The sequence below is a fragment of the Gymnoscopelus microlampas genome (assembly GCF_963454915.1).
Source record: "Gymnoscopelus microlampas genome assembly, chromosome: 22".
Classification (NCBI taxonomy): Eukaryota; Metazoa; Chordata; class Actinopteri; order Myctophiformes; family Myctophidae; genus Gymnoscopelus; species Gymnoscopelus microlampas.
Genome location: NC_139959.1, coordinates 35,601,149 through 35,625,334, shown reverse-complemented (window position 1 = coordinate 35,625,334; position 24,186 = coordinate 35,601,149). Strand labels below are relative to the sequence as shown.

At 40.9% G+C, this 24,186-nt stretch overlaps 2 protein-coding genes across 2 annotated transcripts in view; one reads left to right on the top strand and one right to left on the bottom strand.

Annotated features, from left to right (window-relative positions):
• The window catches only part of apbb1ip (amyloid beta (A4) precursor protein-binding, family B, member 1 interacting protein), a 50,181-nt gene extending 40,444 nt beyond the window's left edge, over positions 1-9,737 (top strand). Inside the window, exons 10-14 of the mRNA XM_084049051.1 lie at positions 1,047-1,157; positions 5,974-6,072; positions 6,970-7,084; positions 7,833-7,897; positions 8,546-9,737. Of these exons, the coding sequence (XP_083905177.1) occupies positions 1,047-1,157; positions 5,974-6,072; positions 6,970-7,084; positions 7,833-7,897; positions 8,546-9,598 (1,443 nt within the window). The 3' untranslated portion in view covers positions 9,599-9,737. The remainder of the gene's footprint in view (positions 1-1,046; positions 1,158-5,973; positions 6,073-6,969; positions 7,085-7,832; positions 7,898-8,545) is intronic.
• A 2,400-nt stretch (positions 9,738-12,137) lies between these two features.
• LOC311038698 (protein adenylyltransferase SelO-like) lies at positions 12,138-24,000 on the bottom strand. Its single transcript, XM_084048269.1, has 20 exons — positions 23,519-24,000; positions 22,673-22,791; positions 21,986-22,114; positions 21,395-21,459; positions 21,242-21,298; positions 20,493-20,591; positions 19,968-20,035; positions 18,998-19,085; positions 18,735-18,804; positions 18,459-18,531; positions 17,895-17,978; positions 17,324-17,453; positions 17,178-17,222; positions 16,929-17,010; positions 15,992-16,084; positions 15,131-15,213; positions 14,973-15,016; positions 14,450-14,529; positions 13,360-13,619; positions 12,138-12,922 (listed from the first exon to the last, which is right to left on the bottom strand). Exons 1-19 carry the CDS (start codon positions 23,763-23,765, stop codon positions 13,497-13,499), a joined length of 1,779 nt encoding a protein of 592 aa, XP_083904395.1. The 5' UTR covers positions 23,766-24,000; the 3' UTR covers positions 12,138-12,922; positions 13,360-13,496.
• Positions 24,001-24,186: the final 186 nt, after the last annotated feature.

Sequence of the window (24,186 nt, the reverse complement as noted above, 5' to 3'; positions counted from 1 at the left end):
CTCCCTCAAATAATCACTTCTGTCCCTCTGTGTGTCAACCTGGATGAGAGGGTCTGGAAGGGTTTATCTGTGTAGTCTATACTGTGGTATAACAGTGGTGGAAGAGGTACTCACATTTTGTTGCTTTAGTAAAAGTATCAATACCCTATTGTAGAAATAGTCTGGTACAAGATTTTTTTTTTTACTTAAAAGTACAAAAGTATTGGTATCAAAATATACTTAAAGGGATAGTTCACCCCCAAAATGACTTTTATTTGATGGATTAGTCACCCCATGGAGACTTGAATTCATGGATATTGTTTGTTTTTGTCGCATTGCTAAGCCAATAATTTGATGACCTGCAGCGGTTCCGGTAGGAGACACAAAGAGTCTCCTTTGTGCTGCCTACCGATCCGCTGGTTATCACATTATAGGCTTAGGAATGCGACAAAAAAAATAAAAATATCCATGAATTCAAGTCTCCATGGGGTGACTAATCCATAGAAAAAAAAGTATTTTTTTGGGTGAACTATCACTTTAAAGTACCAAAAGTATTATTTCACAAGTTTTCAAATGTATTCACCTGTTTCCTAGGCTGTGTGTTTTCCACTTCCTGTCGATTTGATCCAATAAAATCCAATGAAACTCACAGTTTTTGAAACTCACAAACTCCAATGATGCTCACAACGCGTCGCAAAGCGACGCGTTGTGAGCATTGTGAATATTGTGAATATTGCCTTGTGGTGCAGTAAGGTTTTGTACCCTGCTGACTGCCTTCAGTACACTCAGTGTGATATCTTTAACTCTTACTGTGAAAGATTCCCATCATATTGTACATCATGCCGTTATAGTGCACACACTGTTGATTTACAATATCAATTCACTTAGAAGCAACAAGGGCTGCAATGTCTACAGCCTGTCTGTCGGCCTCTATATCTTTACTTCAAATAAGTAGTATGTTAACTTAGCAGTAAGTCTCCTGCTTGAGGTCAAGTGTGTTTTTGAAACACTGAAAGTTGACCTGTAACATAAATTTGCCCCCCCCCCCCCCCCCCCCCCCCACACAGACCTCTCGTGACCTCGTCTGCTTTGTACAATTTGACAACGTGAACGTCTACTACGGAAAAGAATTCAAGAGCAAATACAAGGCCCCCACAGACTTCTGCTTTGTTTTGAAGGTGAGTTAATATAACTACATTATGCATAACTGATAAACAGAGAAGCTAACCTTAAAAGTGCTTCCGCTTATGACATAATCGAACACAGATTACAATAGCACTTATTTTATAAAGAAGAACAGTTTTTTTTTGGTCCCTAAGACTATCTATCATTTAGCTGGGGACCCCTCGGAATTCCCTCAAGGACCCCTTGACCCATGGGACCCCACTTTGAGAGCCACTGCTCTATGGAAGCATGTTGCACAGAGAAAATAGCTCATCTACAAGCTCTGGACGCATTGAGAGCTTATAGATCGCCTATTTTCGGTTATTATTTCAACCCATTAAGACCTGGAACGCATCTGTGTCATTTTTTAGATTTGATCTAAAAAGTATTTTACACTTTGGGCTATTCAAAAATAGCAGATATACAACCTCATAGCGCGGCACCGAGCGCCGCGCTATGAGCTTGTAGATCTGCTATTTTTGAAAAATCTTGAAAATGTGTGCAAATCTTTGAATATATATATATTTTTAAAGCGGACATTTTTAACTTAAATCTTTACTTCTTGGGGTCCCTGGTACAACATATTTTGAGATGGGGGTCCGCGGCCAAATACATACAATTTTGGGGGTCCTTGACATGAAAAAGTTTGAGAACCACTGATATAGAAACATACTTTTTTCAGAATTCTGTTGGGATTTAGGAGACATGTAGAATCGGCTTCAGGTCTTAATGGGTTTAGATTAGATCATTATAGGTGTAGATCTTTACCTTTAAGCCTACTGCAGGGGCAACTGGGTTGAGTTTAGTCGTGTGCATAAAATTCAGTGTCCAGAGCTGTTATATCATTTTGGATATGTCAATCGATTTATTGACCATAAATCATAGATACACAATATACTCAGACAGAAGCATTGAATGCTGACCTGCACAGCACATTGAAACACGGTCAAAAACTGTGTGGTGGCTTTTCCCCATTGCGCACCTGGCCACAATCACCCACCACACCAGGTATAAATGAGGAACCACCCCCTGTGGTGGTTGCCATGGTGACTAACAATGCCACACCTCTGCACCATGAGGTAGAGATATTAGGGCCACCCACTGTGATTTAAGATGGCGTCAGTGTCATTATCACCAAGGCCACATCATTCATTTACATAGAACAAACAAAATAAATATAAAGGCATTTTGGCTCCAACAATAGGCAAAATAAAATTGTTTTGTTTGTATCTTTGAAAATAGCAGATCTAATAGATGGCTATTTTTTTAAATAATTTAGAAATTACATATTTTTTCGAGTATCATTTTGTACTGTACTTTGGTGGAGTATTTGTTTTTTGGAAACTCAAAGACAAATATTGTACCTTTGACTGTGGTTACTTGTTACTTTTAGGTATAGCTTTGAAGTCAGCCGTTGTCTTTTTCTTTTATAAGATGCGATCATTGGCTACAGAGTTCTCGCCAGTCACCACCTCATTTCGCCTCACTTGACCTGTAGTGTAGGTGTTAAGCGACGTGTGCGTCACGTCATTAAAATAGAGTGCAACCACGTTCCAATTCAGCATTGCAACACTTCACATAGAGGTCTTCACAGGTTCAAAATGACGAACCCAATCCGAGTGGAGCCGACATAAAAAAAATGCCGTTCTGCCACAGTATAGGCGAGATGGCAGCTACAGCCTACTTCCATGCTGTTGTAACAGCCTACAATAAGAGACATTTACGATGACATTAAATTGCATGTTTTCACCTCGATTAATGAGGAATCGGATCCATGATCCCACATGCCACGGTGCACTTTGATGTGCTTTGTGCGTGCGCTCTCGGCTCTCACTTTAACCGACGGGGGAACATATTTTTTCCCCCATATATTGCGCTGCAGTATAATCTGATGGTCTGGTCAGTCAGTCTATCAAAACAGCATTTGATTCTTGCAGTGAGAGGCAACGGTCATTGCGGTGAGAGGCAAGCATGCAGTCAATACAACGACGATTGCGCCTTTCCCATTGTGCGAAACACAATGGGAAACGGTGGGGTGCTAGAGTCGATCGCAATAGTGTCCCCCCGATAGTGTGGGGACATTCAGGCCCTTCTGACCACCCTCCTCGGTTCTGCAATTAAGGCTTACTTAATTTTTTTTAAGGAGCAACTTTAACTTGTAGTGAAGTAGTTGACCAGCATAGATGCACTTTGACTCAAGTAATGGTGGTGTGATGTGTACTTTGTCCACAACTGCGTATGATCCACCTTTTTTGGGGTAAAGTTCCACCACCCTTGCATCATGGTTGGCACCAAACGGCTGCTTTGTTTCACTGGAAATGAGAACTAGCCACGGCTTTATTCTAGTTGAGGAAGTGAAAGATGACCAATTTATCTGGATCAACAGAACAGAGAAACGAGAGAAAGGAATGTGACTGTTGCAAAAAAAACTTTTAATCTCGTCTTTAATTAAAATCCCAAATACTTGCACATTCATCACCATAGTATTAAAGATGTGACCACTGGGTGTTATAAGACGTGTTGTGCCCCCCCCCCCCCCACCCCTCCCGGCTGACTTTTTATCAACCCATAAGACCTGAAGCCATTTCTACAAATGTCTTCTAATTCCCAACAGTATACTGGAGAAAAAAAAAACGTACGTTTCTATATCAGTGGTGCTCAAACTTTTTCCATGTCAAGGACCCCCAAAATGATACGTGTTTGGTCGCGAATCCCCATCTTGTTCCAGGGACCCCCCAGAAGCAAAGATTTGAGTTAAACTGTTCGCTTTAAAAAGATATACAGTATTAAAAGATTTGCACACATTGTCACGATTTTTCAAAAATAGCAGACCTACAAGCTCATAGCGCGGCACTCGGTGCCACGCTATGAGCTTGTATATCTGCTATTTTTGAATAGCCCAAAGTGTAAAATATAATAAAATATAATGTTTTTTAGCAGTGACACAGATGCGTTCCAGGTCTTAATGGGTTAAGATCCTCACCGTTTCCTCTAAAGGCTTGAGAGATGCTGACCGATATGAAATAGAAAGTAGACAAGAATTGGAAAGATGGTAGTGGTGGTTAGTCTGAAACTATTTCTTTTTTTTTTCTCCACTCTTTTCTCTGCTGCTATCTCTCGCCAAGGAAACGCTAGGATCAGCAGATACAGTATATACCATGTATTAGTCTAGGAGGTGTTGAGGATCAAAGCCAAAGGAGCTTAGAGAGAGGGGGGGGGGGGGGGGGGCAAGGAAACTGAATTACCTTCTACTGAAAGACAGAGCCCTCCTCCTCGAGGCCAGGCAGGCAGGCAAGGCGTTGAAGGAGCGAGGTCTGCAAGGTGCTGTCTCGGCGCGGGGAGGAAGATGACCTCACGCTGTCAGAGCGGACATTTTGGAAGCCGTAAAGGACAACTTCACCCATTTTCAATTCAATCTTCATATAATAGGTCCTCACTAATGCTCATGATATAATGGTAAAAAAAAAATCTAATCAGTCTGTGTCTCAGAGGAGGGCTGTAAGAAACCTGTCTACCAGTGACATCATCGATGGGGAATCCAAGATAATAGAAACTGCAGGCTTTGTATTCCTGGAAAGTTGCAATGCAATAATAGATCCCATTGTTCTCGCCTTAATAAAAATCTGAATCAAAAAATTGTAATATTTTTTGGGGAAAAAATCCTGCCTAACGATGATGTCACTGGTAGACGGGTTGCTATGAGACACAGACCAAGTAGAACATTTTTTATAATTTTATCATGAGCATTAGTGAGGACCTATTATATGAAGATAGGTTGAAAATGGGTGAAGTCGTCCTTTAATAGACTTTGACGAGGTCTCTTATAACGCCCTTTCAAGACGAGAGTCGTAAAGAACTTTGAGAACAAGAACCTATCGGTGTAAAACGTTGGCAGCAGCTGTAGCCTACTGAAAAAAAAATCACACATTGTAGAAAGTACATTTACCACCCGTTCATTTGTTGGGTTGCTAAAAGCAAAGTTAAAAGAACCAGAGTCAGAACACAGCAAATCGTTATTAAAGGAACAACCTGAGAGGTTCTCTGTACCATTATTCCCATTATGAACGGATATGAAATCATGCCATTCAACTCTAAAGCAGGGGTCATCGCCATGCTGGCTTGTGGTGGACATTTTTGTCAAAATATTTTTTTTGCCACTGACGTACAAAATTAGTGGACAACAATATTACCAGTAACACAAAGAGATAGCCCTGAATGACCATTACAGGTCTGTAACTCTGAGAGTGTACAAATGGAACCAAATGGACCATTTGTACACTCTCAGAGTTAAGGGGGTCCTTGCAAATACACCATTTGAGAACCACTAGTACTAGTTGGACAGTTGGACTCATAATGTGCCATAGTGTCTTAGTAAATAAGTGTCATACATATTCTGAAGAAAACCTGGAGACTTGACATACAGTAATTGGATCCTCGATCAAAACAAGAACATTATGTTTTTTTAAAAATAAAATAAAACAATTGCCACATTTGTCTGTGTACGGACATATTGATGACCCCTGCTCTAAAGTATAACCGCTGAGCTTGACGCTTAAAGGGGGAAACATTTTCAGTTTTAGAATACAATACATGGATGTTATTTCCATGGTCCAAAAACTATTTGTGCGCATAAAGCACCGTCGCCCAAAGGCAGAAACCAGAGGACTGAAGAGTCTATAAGCTCATAGCGCGGTACTCGGTGCCGTGCTATGAGCTTGTATATCTGCTATTTTAGAATAGCCCAAAAAAGTCTAAAATGACACAGATGCGTTCCCGGTCTTAATGGGTTAAATAATGCATGCTATGTTTTGTGTATTTTGTGTCAAACAGCATCCCCAGATCCAGAAGGAGTCTCAGTACATCAAATACCTGTGCTGTGATGACAAGAGGACCTTGAGTCACTGGATGACTGGGATACGGATAGCCAAGGTGACACGGGACCAGCAAGCAGTGCTAACACTGAACTGAATGCAATAAATTAATCATCTTGTCTCAAGATGCTGTGTATGCCCTAGCCTTGACGATCATGCAGTCTTATGCAAAGGTTACAACGTAATTTAGCTTGTTATTTAGACAGATGCCAGGTTCAATTAGTTGACCTGGCATCCTATAGTTTGTATAGTTTCAATGTACATATTACACTGTCTGTATGCATTTGATGTATTACCTTGTGTTTACCGTGCTTACTGTAAATCGCTCTGGATTAGTAGTTCACCGAAAAAAACACTTATTTTCTATCAATTACACACCCAATGAAGCCTTGAATTCATGGATATCTTTTTTGTTTTTGTCACATTCCTAAGCCGAAAGAGACTCCTTTGAGTATCCTACTGGATACAATAGCATCTTTCTGCTGGTTATCAAATTATTGGCTTAGGAATGCGACAAAAACTAAAACAACTCCATGAATTCAGAGCTTCATGGGGTGTGTAATTGATAGAAAACAAGTCATTTTGGGGGTGAACTACTCCTTTAAGAGTGTCTGCTAAATGCCTAAATTGTAAATTCTGTATCCCTGCAGAAAGTTTTTTTTTTTTTTTACCTGTAATTCATTGGTCAATACTGCAATGAACCCAGAGGGATTTCATCTCACATAGAATTACTACTTTGAAATTGTCTTACGATGTATTCAAAACCTGAATAGTACCAAACCTGTGGTATACTTTGGTACCATTTCTCATTTGATTTTAAAATGTCAATCCACGGATCTCTTAGCTCTGAATTGAAATACAGACACTCCACAAAAAAACAAGAAAATACAACTCGGTCTTAAATAACATCTAACAATGCTCTCTCTGCCTTTTTGATTCTTTCTTGATTTTAAAGTACGGGGTGGCTATGTATGAAAACTATAAAGCTGCCCAGAAGAAGGCTGCGGTCGTCAACGCTGCATGGACCAATCGCAGCACTGATGTGTCGACAACCTCACCCACCATCAAAGGTACCGTAGTAGCACGAAACGCAACATCTGTTGTTCGTGCTTCACTGATGACGAAACCCAGCGACAGACAGACAGCTTCTTAACTCATTCCATCCGGGAACGCATATATATGTGTCATTTTAGATTTTTAGCTATTCCAAAATAGCAGATCTACAAGCTCATAGTGCGGCACAGTGCCTCACTATGAGCTTGTAGATCTGCTATTTTGGAGGGAAAAAATCGTGAAAATGTGTGCAAATCTTTGAATATATATACATTTTTAACTCAAATCTTTGCTTCTGGGGTCCCTGGAACAGAATATTTTGAGATCTAGGGGGTCCGCGGCCAAATACATATAATTTTGGGTGGTCCTTGAGAAGAAAAAGTTTGAGAACCACTGATATATTATAGCAACATCATTTTTTGTTTTAGTTTTTTAAACTGTTAGGATTTAGAAGACATTTGTAGAATCCCCAGGAAGCAAAGATTTGAGCTAAAAATGTTCACTTTAAAAAACCTTTCACCAAAAAATATAAGTCTACAAGCTCATATTAGTGCGGCACTCGGTGCCGCACTAATATGAGCTATGAGCTATGAGCTTGTACGCTATGAGCTTGTATTATCTGCTATTTTTGAATAGCCAAAGTATAAGATAATGGTTAAAGTGGTTCAAATCTAAAATGATAGATGCTTTCCCGGTCTTAAATGGGTTAACTGATGTGGTCCAAGCTAACTTTTGATTGTGTGCGGTCTCTCTTTTCTCTCCTAGCCAAATCAGAAAGCCAGAAAGCTAACGGGCACGCTCCCAAGATCCAACCAGGACCCGTCTCCAAGGTAAACCACCAGTCACTCTCTATTATATTAGAGATGACTAAAAAAGATAGCTGGAAATTACATACTGTAACATGAATGCAGAGAACAATATCAATCTATATAAACCTACAGTATAGAAAACAAGTAAATACTATCAACCCATCGTCTCTGTCGGGGTGGAAACCTCATGTCCAAAACTGTAACTTTTCAGGATTCGAATACAAAAATAGCAAAAGTAGCAGATCGACAAAATCGAAAGTTTCGAGCTTGTGGATCTGCTACTTTTGATGTTTTTTGTGTGACGCTGTTGTATGATCAAGAAGGGCCGTTAATTTACGGGGAAAAAACACAAGACGTTAAAGGTTTCATGACATCAAATCAGAGGCAGAGGCAATGATTCACAGGCAAAATCCCTCAACAGCGGCACCCGCAGGCTAAAACATTTTTCATTGCAGCTGAAAAGGCTTAAGAACATGGAGAAAAAAAACCTGCCATGGCTCACTGGAGTGGATTTTTCAGTTAAAACCTTTTAATACACGTTGATAAATGATGATAAAGACTTTTAATGTTTTGTTAAAACCAGCATGTCATGAAACCTTTACAATATGGAGATAAGAGGTTTCTGCCCGACAGCGACAAATTATATATTGAGTAACCTTGTGATTTCAGGATTCGGGCGATGCCTCCGGTGATATATCACCTCCACCTCCTGCACCTCCTCCACCTCCCAGCGGGGCCCTCCCCCCGCCTCCTCCGGACCCCGCCATGCCCCCTCCACCGCCTCCCTTGTCCGCCAAGCGCACCTCACCGTCACCGGCCTCCGCCGCTCGGCAACAAAACAACTTCCCTATGCCGCCGCCCCCGGTGGACAGCTTACCGCCGCCGCCCCCTCCCCCGCCCCTCAACGACGACACCCCGGACTCCCCGCCCGACTTCCTCCCTCCGCCTCCTCGAGCTGCTCCCGGCGGAGGCGGCGGCTTTGGTGGTTCGCTGCCGCCCCCTCCCCCGCCCTCGTCCATGAACTCCTTCCCTCCGCCCCCACCCTCGCCCGTGAGGAACTCCTTCCCGCCGCCCCCGCTCCCGTCCAAGAACGCCTCCTTCCCTCCGGCCCCGCCCCCATCCAAGAACTCCTCCTTCCCTCCGGCCCCGCCCCCGTCCAAGAACTCCTCCTTCCCTCCGGCCCCGCCCCCGTCCAAGAACTCCTCCTTCCCTCCGGCCCCGCCCCCGTCCAAGAACTCCTCCTTCCCTCCGGCCCCGCCCCCGTCCAAGAACTCCTCCTTCCCTCCGGCCCCGCCCCCAGCCAAGAACTCCTCCTTCCCGCCGGCCCCGCCCCCATCCAAGAGCTCCTCCTTCCCTCCTCCGCCGCCGCCCATGAAGTCAAGTTCAGGAGGTTTCGGGGGTGTCGACCAGTCTCTGCCCCCTCCGCCGCCCGACCCGGGCTTCTTGCCCCCGCCTCCGCCCCCCCTGGGGGACGACGCCCTGCCTCCCCCTCCCCCGCCGCCTCCTTTCGTCGCTGCTGCGGCGGCTCCACCTACCGGCCGACCGACGCCCGCCGCCAGACCGGGCGGCGGCGGTTCGAGGAAGATGCCGCCCGCTCCGCCCAAGAGGACTACGACACTGGGAGGGGGAGGGGGAGGGGGAGGAGGAGGGGGAGGAGGAGGAGGAGGGGACATGATGTCAGAACTGATGAAGGCTATGCAGAAGAAACGTGGCAATCAGTAAGCTCCTCCCAGCTCAGTAGCTCCTCCCCCCAGCATGGAGCTGGCAGATTAAATACTGTGCTCATCCAATTCCACTGCAATGACAGTTTCCTTACAAATTATGTATATCCATTTTTGGGGGGAAATGTTAATATCCTGTGTTCTTTGCTGAATAGTTTAGAAATATTTTATGATGATGAGAATAGGGTAATGAGTACTACTAACTAAAGTAGTGGTTCTCAAAGTTTTACACGTCAAGGACCCCCAAAATGTATATGCATTTGGCCGCGGACCCCAATCTGAAAAAGTTTAGATTTTCAAATGTGTTCAAAATATAGCAGATGTACGCGCTGTTAGCTTGTAGATCTGCTATTTTTGAATAGCCAATGTATAAATGGATAAAAGGGGACCCCCTGGAACCACCCTTTCATTTTGTAGAGGATGTTATAAGTCCAGCTATTTCATAACGACATGTACAGCTGAAAACAGGCAATGAATTAGTGCTTGTTCGTTTTTTGTATAGGGGGCAGATTTTATAAGCAGTGCTGTTACTGTATTACAATGATGTTTTTACGAATTATGGTATATAGTGTATTGTATTTTGTTAATTACGTTCAAAATATGTTTTTACACTGGAAAAAATATATGTTCTTATGGTGATGTATATATCTGGCAAGAAAGGTTGTAAATACTGTAAAAACAAACAAAAAAAGACCCCTGGAATATGCCCTGTCTTTATTCTCAATGTCAACAGCCTGACAATGTTCTGTCTGTGATGGACAACGGTTTCTGAATCTGACCAATCTGTATGTAAGTACTGTAAGAAATAAATACTCCCTCCTCTTCTACGATGGTGTGAAATGTTGTCATTGAAAAAAATCAGTGTTGCCATGTCCGCTTATTGTAAGCATCTTTGGGCTTGTTTTTCTATAACGTTGCTTGTAAATAGTGGTTGCGTTTTTTGGGGGGCTTGTTTCTAAAGTGTAGTTGCATTTGGGTGCGTTTCCTAAATGTTGTTCCAATAGTGCTCATGTGGCATAGTTGCTTCTTTTGGGCTTGCTGTTTTCATAGACCTGGTTGCTTATTTCTCTCGCAAAATCTGGCAACACTGACGAGACACCTTACATCTGGGGATGAATTCTCATTGGGTGGAGTTTATCTGGGTCATTTCATCCAATCCTGTCACCATGGAGAACCTCCAGCCATTGGCTGTTTAAAGCACATGGTTGATGACACAACAGTGACGCCACTCACCCCCCCCCCCCCCCCCTCCCTCCCCAGTTCTGTTTCACAACCAATCAATGTTAGTTACACAATTCTGAGACATGTAACAAGCTCAGCTACCATTGACCCATTAAGACCTGAAGCCGATTCTACAAATGTCTTCTAAATCCTAACTGTTTTCTGAAAAACATATGTTTCTATATCAGTGGTTCTCAAACTTTTTCATGTCAAGGACCCCCAAAATTATATTTATTTGGCCGCGGACCCCCATCTCAAAATATGTTGTTCCAGGGACCCCCCCAGAAGCAAAGATTTAAGTTAAAAATGTTCGCTTTAAAAGAATATAAATAAATTATTTTGCACACATTCTCGATTTTTCAAAAATAGCAGATCTACAAGCTTGTAGATCTGCTTGTATATCTGCCACCGATCCCCCCCACCACCATCTGAAAATATTTTGTTCCAGGGACCCCCAGAAGTTAAAATGTTGCTTTAAAAATATTTATATATTCAAACATTTGCACAAAAAAAATCACGATTTGCTTTGTCAGGTGAATAAAGGTGCCACGTGGCCAAGATCTATGAAACAGTTAAAAAAAAAAAAAAAGCATAGAGAAAAATCATGAAGCTGATAAAACACTCACCTTTAAGAAGGAAAGCAATGATATTCATCCTCCTCCTCCTCACCAAGTAGCCCCAGCTTTCCCTTCAGTAGCTGATGAAACCTGAACATGAATGAATACTGTGGTATTAACCCATTAAATCTGTGTAACCACGTAAACCAGGCGTCTTCAACGTTTTCAGGCCAAGGACCCCCTAGCTGAGAGAGAGATGAAGCAGGGACCCCCTCTATATCGTATGAAATTGTGTTTCAGAGTCAACATTTTTTGTTTACTTAGTCTGCTCTTTTTTCCCTCTACACCTATAGCCTTGGCCCAAAAATAGCCGATCTACAAGCTCACGACGCCTTGTAGATCGGCTATTTTTGGCTAAAGTTGTCCTCAGAAAAGGGATGCTAGGGTTCAAGTGGTTAAGGTAAAATAAAAAATCCTATCACACAAAGATTTGGCAGACCCACTGTAGTAACTCTGAGGACCCCTTAGGGGGTCCCGGACCCCCTGTTGAAGACCCCTGACTTAAACCATTATTTCATAAAATAATGGTTTTGGAGTGCCCACAGCCAGGCTGCACTGTTTTTGCTTATTATTGAGCGGAAAGAACTATGAATGAATACCTGACACCGTGTCAATGGGTGACATTTCTTCTCTCCGCCTGTAACTACAAAAAACAAAAGCTCAATAATTCAGTCCATTAAATTCACACAACAATATGACGGCTTCTTCCAGTGTATGTGCTCTTTATTTTAGTCTGTGGTTTTACATACAGTAATGCACCAACAACAAAGACATAATAAAAAACTAAATCCTGTGCTCTGCTAAAGTTATTAGCCTTTCTGTAATAAAACACACTAACGGCCTTACAGTTTCACACAGTGATGCTGTGTCTATGTCTGTGATTTCTATTGTCATGACCTTGACGTTATATAGAGCAGACCAAACATTCAACATTCCAAAACATTGCCAATCTAAGGTAGTGGTTCTCAACCTTTTCAGGCCGTGACCCCCCCTAAAATAGTAATTTGAACTGGGTGGGGACCCCCCAAAATAATCATATTTGAACTGGCACCCCCCACCCCACCCTGATAACCCTTGGAATGTAGGAGTTGAGGCATTCAATTTTGTTTGACTTGGTTCCACATATAAATAGTGAAAATGGCAGATCTACAAGCTATCGGCTATTTTCCAAATTTTTGCCTCTTTCTTATATGAATTGACAATCTCGCCAATATTTGACAAATGTTTTTTCTTTGCTATTAAAAAGGTCTTAAAAGTCCTTAAATTGGCCCTTTTACTGTCATCTGGGGACCCCCCCAAAAAAAGGTTGAGAACCACTGATCTAAGGTACAGAGCAGCAACAGTGGCCATGCCACTTACATGTTATAACCATCACCACTGTTAAAACGGTGCTGTTGTTAGAGCACAGTCCTTTTCATAACATAATCCCACCAACATGTCTCTGCTTGCACCTGTATGAGTGAGTGACAAATAAACCCCTCTTGATTCTTCACATCAGTGGTTTTCAACCCTTTTCATATCAAGGTCCATTATTTATTCGGCATTTGAGCCACGGAACCACCGTTTGATGAGATTTAGACTCTCAGACCCAAGACTTAGAATATTTTGTTATCGTTGGATGAGATTTTGTCCACAATTCCATGTATTGATGTTGGTACCATAGGAGAGATAACAGGCAAACGTTGATCAAAATAACAATTCATTGATTAAGTAATGCAGATGTTTAACAATAATGTAACTCTTGAGAGCGTAAAATGAAACCAAATGGACCCGTAAGGGTCCATTTGGTTTCATTCTACGCTCTCAAGAGTTAAAGATCTAATAAGGGTCCATTTGGTTACCAACTCTCCATCATTTAGCTGGAGGCCCCTCAAGGACCACTTGATGGTCCTCGGACCACTGGTTGAGAACCACTGCTTCATACCATCACTACATTTATAGCTCTGAGATAATGAGGTGGCCATGATGACCTTGGCTGTGTGTGTCATACTGCTGCAGTCCCATATAAAACCACCGCTCAGTGTCTGTCGCTGTGAAAATATCCGTCCGATGAGCTGACAATCAAGAGGAACAGCTGACCTGTAACCTCCGGGCCCACTTTGGGGGTCGTGCTGCATACCCCGCCTCCTCTGCAGCGTCTTGTGTAAGGTAGGGACGTGTCAGAACGTGGTGTAGTAGCTCCACCTAGTGGAGGAACGTTGACACAGACACATGAAGACTCACTCCGGTTGCTGACTTTACACAATTTACAATTTAGGCATCTAGCTCTTAATCCAGAGCGATTTACAGTAAGCAAGGAAAACACGAGGCAATACATCAAAAACATAGAAATAGTAATCTAGGATCATATAGGTAAACCAATAACCTATCATCAGTCTAAACAGTATAAAATCAAAAGAAAATCAATAAACTGTACATTGAAACTATACACACTATAGCAGGGGTCTTCAACAGGGATGGGAAACATAGCCTAAAATATCAGATCTACAACGCCTCACGCTGCGAGGCGCCGTGAGCTTGTAGATCTGCTATTTTCGAAGTACAACGGTCAAGTTGACTAAATATTGAGGGTTTAAAGTTTAACAATCTGAAAATACACATAACACGAATCCAGCTATCCATGAAATCTATGAAAACGTTTTATCTGCAACACAATTGTATACAATATGTAGTGGGGGTCCCTGCTTCATCTATCTCTCAGCTAAGGGGTCCTTGGCCTGAAAAAATGTTGAAGACCACTGCACTATAGGATGCCAGGTAAACAAATGACCTGGCATCTGTCTACATGCTATCTAAATGACATTTTAGCCTTTGCATTAGCCTGCAAGGTCGTCAAGGCTATGGCAAGTGCTATGGACTAAGATGGAGTCTGAAGAGGTGAGTGAGCCTTCAGATTATCAACGCATGTTCACAGAAGATCAATAAGCCATAGCTCTGGAAGAAAGTTTGGTCTTGATTCTATGGAGTCAGGTTTTTTAGGACTGTCATCTTCATAGACATGTACCGGTACATACCTCAGAGAAGTCATTAACCTCTGCTTTCCTTATGGCTGACTCTGCCATCCAGTTCCTCAGTACATATCGAGGATTTACACCTGTAGGGGAGTTTTAGAGGAGTTTAGAGCAGTGGTTCTCAACCTGTAAGTCAGGGTGGGGGGGTCCACACATGATTGTGGTGGGTTCCCCAGACGACAGTGAAGTGACTGTCTTCTTCATATACTTAATACCTCGAAAAACAAGAAAGAACAATTGTCAACTAATATAAGACAGAGGAAATATAAGAAATTGTGAAAATAGCTGATCTTCAAGCTTCTGTAGATCTGCTATTTTCACAATATGTATCTGTGGAACCGAGTCAAACTAAATGTAATGCCTCAACTCCTACAATTCCAAGTGCTTGTCAGGCATGATTATTTTAGGCAGCGACCTTTTCAGGTCGCTGCCTAAAAAGGTTGAGAACCAATGGTTTAGACTAGAGTCCCGTTCAGCATTACCCGCTATGAATATAAATTTTTTTTTATATATTAAGTTCCCTTACTTCTCATTCTACGCTGGCGATCTTCATCACAGTCACCTTCTTGCCTGAGGAGACAGGAAACCAATCAAGATCAGAAACAAAAAATATATATTTCATCCCAGTTCTTGATAAAAGGGTGCCATTTTGTTATGATGTCATCACTCGGTCATCCTCCTCACCTGCCCAGTCTGTGCAGGTACATGCTGATCCACTCTGCATACAGCTTGTGAGAGGACAGGTCATGAAGAGCCCACCACTCCTGCTGAAACAAGAGATAAAGTCTGTCACTCTAAGTCTGTATCCAGCAGTGTTGTTTTTGACAGCATTTAGCTTTAGTCAAAGTCTTTTGAATAAAAATCCATTTAGTTTTAGTCACATTTTAGTCATCTGAAATGTTTAATTTATAGTCTAGTTTTAGTTACTAAATATCATAAGATTATAGTTGATTAAATCTACAGTTGATTTAGTCGACTAAAATGTATTTTAGCGGTGCCTTGATGGCGTCCTAATGGCTGATTTTACACATGGTTGCATGCTGAAAATAGCGGATCAGCATCTACAAAAAACACGTTGCATTGTGAGCTTGTAGATCTGCTATTTTCAGAGCGCAACACCTGAGCACAACCAAACATAAAATGACTTCTCTTTTAGTTCTACTGGATCTCTTCTCCACTCGACAAACATTTTAGTCTAGTTTTTATTTGTTGACGAAATTGTCAATATATTTAGTCTTAGTTTTAGTCATCATTAGCATAGTTTTTATTTAGTTTTCGTCATTGAAAAAAATATATTGTTCCAGGGACCCCCAGAAGCAAAGATCTGAGTTAAAAAGTTTCACTTTAAAAATATATATATTCAAAGATTTGCACAAATGTTCTCAATTTTTCAAAATTAGCAGATCTACAAGCTTGTATATCTGCTATTTTTGAATAGCCAAAGTGTAAAATAATGCTTTTTAGCTCAAATCAAAAAATGAGGTCTCAATTGGTTAATATTCCCTTGTGAATGTGGTGATTTAAATATAAGCTACAGGTCGTGACCTTTGTGACCTCCCCGTTGTGAAGCTGCTGGCCAGTGACCTCGCTGAGCTGCCTGAAGGTCATGGTGAAGTCTGACCTCGTGTCCTCCATCATCTACAGACACACAACCAACCAACCAACCAACCAGCCAACCAACAACCAACCAACACAGACAGAGGAGAGATACACGGGAAAGAAAACAGGAATACACATTTACTATAACAGAGAAATCATGTGATCAATATGTTTTTTTATTAGTGTCAATTTTAAACATTATCACAGTTTTGCGACCATTAACCCATTAAGACCGGGTTACTAACCTGTGTGTCATTTTTAGATGTCTTTGGGCTATTCAAAAATAGCAGATCTACAAGCTCATAGCACGGCAGAGTGCCGCACTATGAGCTAAATCTTGGATTATGTATTTTTGTGAACATTTGTAAAATATTATGTTCCAGGGACCCCCAGAAGCAAAGATTAGATTTACAAATGCCTGCAAAAAAAAGGAAAAAAATCAAATAGTTGCACAACTTTTCGTGATTTTTCAAAAATAGCAGATCTACAAGCTCATAGCGCGGCACTCAGTGCCACGCTATGAGCTTACATCTGCTATTTTTAGCCAAATAAATCAAAAAAAGACACACAGATGGGTTCCCGGTCTTAAAGAGTTAAGTAAAGCCACATCAAAGCCACTTAAGGCTTAACCCAAAAAAATGACTTATTTTATATCACTTACACACCCCATGAAGCCTGGAATTCATGGAGGATTTTAGTTTTTGTCGCATTCCTGAGCCAATCATTTGATGACCGGCGGAGTCTCCGGAATTCAAGGTTTCATGGGGTGTGTAATTGAGTCATTTTTGGGGTGAACTGCTCCACCAGGTGGCCAAGATCTTTGAAGGAGTAGAGTAAAGCGTAGAGAAAACATGTTAAATGATGAAGCTGATAAAACACTCACCTTAAGAAGGAAAGCAATGAGATATTCATCCTCCTCCTCCTCACCAAGTAGCCCCAGCTTTCCCTTCAGTAGCTGGTGAAACCTGAACATGAGTCAATACCGTGGTATTAAATTAACCACGTGCACCCTGGCGTCCATATTTTGGGCAGGGCATTATAGTAAAATAACAAGAAAGATATACAAGCTCACGTGTCGCTATGTGACACGTGTCGAAGATGTGATCTGTTATACTCTGCAATATTAGCTTACCTAATGTGGTATATATCACCGTATCCCTTTAGAACTGTCTCAGCCCTGCAGAAGGGGCGAGAAGAGATTTTAGAGTTTATTTGGCAGGACGTTACACTGTAACAATCATTAATGTCTGATAACACAGTATCATGGTATATACTGACCCCTGCTGTTGCTGTAGGGTAAGCACAGGACTGAGAGCCTCCAGTAGCTTGTCCAGGTTGAACAGTCCAACGTTAGCCTGAGCCCCCACGCTGTACCTCCCCTCATCGTCTGAAGTGTTGGGGACAAAACCTGCAAAAAGAAAATGTAATAATAATAATACATTTTATTTATAACGCACTTTACATTCTCACAAATCTCAGAGTGCTACAGATTAAAAGCAAGGCATAAAAACAGCATAGGCAACAAAACCATTACAATAGACCCAGCTAGGTTATACTAAAGGGCCACAATTAGAAATTAAAACTCAGTACGAAAAACAAACAGAAGTCCATGCAAATTAGAAAAATGCTTTTTTTAAAAGGCAGGTTTTTTAAAAGGTCAATTTTTAAAAGCATCAGTGGACTGTGGTGCTCTCAGGTGGTCAAGGAGGGCATTCCACAGACATGGGGCTGTGTGACAGAAGGCCCGGTGGCCCATGGTGCGGAGGTTGATGTCACGGCTCTGATACTTTTTGAATGCCACTAATACACATGCATAGTTCAATGAATCTGTAATAATAAAAAAACATACCAGGGTCATAAGAGTCCATGAAGCCGAATGGTCCATAGTCAATGGTGATGGAGAGAAGACTGAAGTTATCTGTGTTGCACACGCCTGTCATTGTCAATTAAAAACGCAAAAAGTTAGAATATGGAGATAAGAAGTTTCTGCACGAAAACAGCAATATGCTGTCTAATTCAGGGGTCTTCAATGTTTTCAGGCCAAGGACCCCATAGCTGAGAGAGAGATGAAGCAGGGACCCCCTCTATAGTGTATAAAATTGTGTTTCAGATAAACTTTTTCTGCTCTTTTTTCCCCCTCTACACCTACAAATCTTTGCTAAAAATAGCCGATCTACAAGCTCACAACGCCGTAGATCTGCTATTTTTGGCTAAAGCTCTCCTCAGAAAAGGGATGCAAGGGTTCAAGTGGATAATGTAAAACAAAAAATCATATCACACAAAGATTTTGCGGACCCCCTGTAGTAACTCTGAGGACCCCCTAGGGGTCCCGGACCCCCCTGTGGAAGACCTTTGGTCTAATTAGTTATAGACAAGTTGAATCACACAATAACGATTCATAAGCGTTACTCACCATGTGCAAACCCAACAGACATCCACTGGGCAATCAGATGTGCGGTTTCATTCACAACCGTAGCGTAAAATACCTAGGAAAAGTATATAGAACCATGAGTATTAATCTGTAACACACCAAACAAATCAAGTAAAATTACACATTGCACTGTATACAATAGTTAAGCACTAAACATTACATCTACAAAAGCCTTGAGTTAGTGCTGAACCTTTTAAATTGACCATAATCTTGAATTTAACACATGAATAAGGATCGAATAGATTTCACATTACACACCAAATATTTATCTGGGTCCTCTGAGCTGATGGAAGGAAACTGTTCTTCAATCACAAAGTTCAACAATTTTCTGGAAAAAAACAGGACAACATACAGTATGCATAATATACTTAAATTAGAACAGGCAATGGTAAATCACAGCTTGAAGAGAAAGGGAGAAAAACTACTCCTCATATCTTAATTTTAGAACATTGTGCTCATCGTTTCATTTGCCATACTTATTCCCTTCAAAAGGATTTGATAAACAGATAGAGGAATCTGACCTCAGAAGATCCAGCTCTCCAGATCGAGCCAAAATTTCCAACGAACCGATACGAAACCATGACTTGGCAAGACGCAGAACCACCGCTCCTGGGAATGGAAACCAAAAGGTTCAATTGGAATTTATGATAATGGTTAAAACATTCGACAACTAAAAAAAGTGCTCCTCGAAGCACAGGTCTCCGCCAGGTCATGTAGTGTGGGCCAGCAATGTTCGGAATTCACCAATCAGGCTGGAATTTGAAAAATCCGACGGATCGAACGGATCCGTCTTGATCACTTGACTAAAGAGATCATGTGTACCGATTTGCATGATGTTTGGAAAATATTTGTAGGAGTAATATAAAAAAAATGTTATGCAAAAATCGGCCTCCTGGTGGCGCTATAATAGGCCAATGTTGAAAGGATGGCATTTGTTCCTCAACGTAGGGCAGATGTGCGTTCAAAGTTTCACCGCAATCGGAAGCAGCGTTCATGATTTGCAGCATTTTGTTAAAAACGGGCCACTCCTGCAAACTTTAGATGTCAAGCTTAGCCAATCAGGATGGAATATGAAAAATCAAACAGATCTGTCTTGATCACATACATGACTATAGAGATCATGTGTACCGATTTGCGTGAAATTTGGATAAAATCTGAAGGAGTAATATCTAAAAATGTGTTTTAAATAAGTCGGCCTCCTGGTGGCACTATAAAAGGCAGATGTGATAAATGCAGGGAAAAGGTTTTTCCTTGGCCTCTAGGGAGTGCGCATACAAAGTTGTACACAGAACAGTGCAGTTATAGTAAGTAAAATTACAAATCGGCCTGTTATAGCGACACCATGAGGCTGATTTGAAAGATTTCAAGTGGCATATCTTTCTCGGGCTAGTGAGAATGTGCATGCAAAATTTCACGTAAATTGCATTTACGTGTTCTGAGATTTAAAAAATGTCAATAAATGTAAAATGTTTTGCATGAATTTTACAGTACCTCGCTCCTTCTTCACGTTGCCATTGTATAACGGATCCCTCAGCACTGGCTCTTCACTTACGATGAGACTAAAACACAACACATGTTGACAATGAAAAGGTCAGCAGTGAGACATTTCCGTTATGTAGCTGATTCCAATACAACACACATTTACCAGCAGTCAAAAGTTGAGGTTATGTCACTCTTAAGTTTATGAGGAAGTCCTCTTGTTATATAAGGCTAATAATGGGAGAGGTGCTTATGCTATGGAAGAGTTTTTACTCCACAAATACCCAATTACAGTATTAAAAACATGTTCCAAGTTATGTAACTCTTGTCTTTCAATGATGCTTAGTAATGTTGTTGCATTATTATTGGTACACTGATTTAAATTGCATGATGGTGACGCTTGTCGCCAAGAAGTGATTTTCAAGCTAGCTTGAAAATCGGTTATTTTCAGCTATCACAACACCACCATAATACAGAGTGTAAATTAAGCTTTAATGAATTATGAATGTGCCATATTTATTAGTCATTGTTGGTCACCTTGCAGCTCTGCTGGTGGGAACCCCCAGTGAATGCATGGCCTCACTGCCCAAGAACTCCCTGACAGAGGAACGGATAACAGCTCGGCCATCTCCAGACCTGCAGTACAGTGAAAGTATGTTTATGTGTTAATACAATATAACTCATGCAATAGGCTCGATGCTCAGCAGCCATATTGGAAAGAAATTGGGGCTCTTCCACACTTACTGCACAGGTGTTACCAATGATACCAATGAAGGCTCTGTTCCATTCTGGTCAAACAGAGTCAGGGTGCTGATATTGTTCATGTTGGCTCACTGGAAACACTCTGCTACACCAGTGGGTCTCAAAGTGTGGTCCAGGGACCCTCAAGGTTCCTTGGGGGGGTTTCAAATGGCCCCTTACGGGTGTGTAACTCTGAGAGTGTACAAATGGAACCAAATGGACCCGTAAGGGTCCATTTGGTTCCATTCCTACACTCTCAGAGTTATGGGGGTCCACTGTGCTACACTAAATGGAACAGAGCCTTAATTAGTATCATTGGTAAAACCCATGAAGGAAGTAAGGAAGAGGCCCAATTTCTTTCCAATATGGCTGCTGTGCATAGAGCCTATTGGGGTGGTTGTATTTGGTTTGGTATTCTAGAGATCCCTACAGTATAAATGATGGATCTGTATTTGAGTTGCATTTCAAGTAACTCAAGACATTCAACTTGTCAAACTGAACGTGATAAATTAAATTATAAAAGGAGTCAGAACGTTGTGTTACACCTTGAGTAAGGAGTTTTCCCTGAGCCTTTGAGCTGGAGTTCCCATATTTCTCCCTTCCTAGAGAAATGGAACATTTAAAACAAAAATATGAGTGAGTCAAGACTTTTGCAAATATTAAGCTGTATAACTCAAAGAGTTTAAAAACCTGCTCGCCTGTTAGTGTGCTGACCAAGGAGATGTGCCCGACCATCTCCCAGCTGCCCAGCCCAATGGCCAAACTACCAGCGTAACAGAGAGATACGAGTTATTTAACCCATTCAATCCGGGAACATATCTACACAAATGTCTTCTAAAACTGGTTTCTGAAAAAACGCATGTTGGTTTGAGCAATATCAGTGGTGCTCAAACCTTTTCATGTCAAGGACCCCAAAATGATACTATTTGGCCAGCAACCCCCCATCTCAAAATGTTTAGTTCCAGGGAGGGACCACCCAGAAGCAAATATTTGAGGTACAAATGTTCGCTTTAAAAAAACAACTACTTTTTTTTAACGAAAACTATTATAAAAATGTAAAAAAAATGTTGAAGATTTTTCCAAAGAAAATGCAAGCTACAAGCTCATGGCGCGGCACTGCCGTGCTATGAGCTTGTATATCTGCTATTTTTGAATAGCCAAAGTATAAAATGGTTATAGCTAAAATGTAAAATGACAAAACGAATTGAATGGGTTATTTAGGTTGAAGAAGCAATTCCAACAAATTGATGCAACATCAATACCTACGTTCAGTCATAAACACAGTGTACCTGATGGCCTCCATATCTGTGTGCCAGTGGGTCTGATCCACGCAGCAGTCTGCCACCGCTGGCGTAATGCAGGAAATCATCAGACTGCGTTGAAGACACCTCCAGATCTAAGATGTTCTCAATGACGTCCTATGGAGACACAAGGAGCCATCTGACAGTGAGCTCGGACAGCACAGATAATTCTCATTCTACTGCTCTGCCACCAAAATATGAACTGCCCTGACAGACACCATGCATTAAAAGATGTGTAACACTGGTTACTTTCAAAACTGACATGAAAAAACATCTATCAGGAGATCACAAGGGATGATAAATGTAAATTCCCATAGAAATGAGGTGTCATTCACTGCCGCTGTTGTTCCTTCTCCTCCTTTGTACATAATAGTGTTGGTATTTGTTGATGACATTGACATGTATTATTGTGTTAATTTTTTATGCTATGTTGATGAATTGAATACATAGGACCACAATGGAAGCAAGTCAGTCCCCGGTGCTTTGACAGCACCGTTGCTTAAATCTGCTTATATAATATCACAGGCAGGCTGTGGTTCAAATGCTCTTTACACCTGTGATGTACCAAAGAAAATCATGAATATACTTTAGCTTTTTTATGTTACTTCACAACATTATTACATAAAGGTTGCCTTATAGTCACAAAATGTGTTATAAACAATGTTATAAACTCACCTTAGAAACTGCTGCCAGTCTCAGCGGGCCTTTCAGAGAGGTTGGGATGGATCTGGAGAAAATGCAGTTCTTCACAGAGCGGACAAAGTAACCGGTAACCTCCTCAAGAGGGAAGGCTTCTGCAGAGGAATGAAAGTAATAATAATAATAATACTCTTTATTTGTATAGCAATTTTCATGACATGAAATGCAGCTCAAAGTGCAAAATAGCAAAAGTGCCTTACAGAAAAAGCTAATTTAATTTAACAATAAAGCAAAAAAGATAAAGATAAAAGCAAAAGCATAAAACAATATCAAAATAATAGCAAAAAAAACTAACTGTGAAGAAATGAATAGCAACACAGATATAAAACAATCTACTAAGTAGACAACCTTATACCACACCTTACATAACAAAATAACATTACTGTCAGTGGTATTCTTTACTTTACTGGAGTATTTCCAATTTTCAACACTTTTACTTCTACTTCACTACATCTCAGAGAAGAATATTATTATATTATTCATATTAGTACAGTTTTATTATTATTACAAAACATACAATACCCACTTAAGCCCTATATACATGTTGGCCATTTGAAAATAGCCAATCTACAAGCAAGACCTTGTAGATCTGCTATTTTCAAAATATTTGTATACATTTGAAAAATTGTGAAATGGGACATTCTGCTTAATGAATACTTTCAACTTTTGTACTACTTCTACTTTGTAACTCAAGTCCATTTTTAATTCTGGACTTATTTGGATGTATTTCTACATTGCAGTATTGATACTTTTACTTAAGTAAAAAAAATGAGTACATTTTCCACCACTGCTGTAAAGCCATAACATTGAAACATATTTTACCTATGAGCTTCTTACATGACACTTCAAAGTGGTCCAAGTCATGATGTGTGTCTGAACTCCTGTTCACATGGCTTTGGAGAATATTATGTGGAGATGGCTGTATGTCTGGATGATCAGAGCTGTCATCATGACTGAGACAACCAGGGTTCTTCACACTTTGACAGAATTTCTCCTCCTCCAGGCAAACAGCAGGCTTCACCATGTTAGTCAGTACCATGATGATACAGACACGGACTATACCAAACATTGTCAGTACTTATAATTCAAAACAGCTTGAAAACCTGTAATGATGCAATAATCACTTGTTATCAAAGTTTGATAACACAGAACTATAACTGTTCAAAACAAACAAAAACAAACTCGCCTGACTCCTAAAATATACTTTACACTTTATAAGTTGTACTAAAAATCTATAACTATCTGCTATATAGCATGTCAAATAATAAAACACGTTATTTTATATAAATGTATATGCATATTTATTCTCCTATGCTCAGACTTGTTCTGTTTTGTAAAGCTGTGTGCCAGTGCGCCAACGATTGACTTGCGTGACGTTACTTCCGCACTCCATTCGGTGTTGCCAGATTTCACGAAAGACATAAGCAACCAGGTCTATGAAAACAAGCCAATGAAATATAATACATTGATAAAAACGGGCGTCAGTCAAA

What these genes read in the sequence shown, in the direction of transcription:
- LOC311038698 (XM_084048269.1), bottom strand. Translation starts at nt 23,765, where the DNA reads ATGTTTGGTATAGTCCGTGTCTGTATCATCATGGTACTGACTAACATG. An exon ending in GTCATGTAAGAAGCTCATAG is followed by an intron (nt 22,792 to 23,518) that starts GTAAAATATGTT and finishes ATTCCTCTGCAG; the next exon opens with AAGCCTTCCCTCTTGAGGAG. An exon ending in TCGCCAGCGTAGAATGAGAA is followed by an intron (nt 14,530 to 14,972) that starts GTAAGGGAACTT and finishes ACTCCCCTACAG; the next exon opens with GTGTAAATCCTCGATATGTA.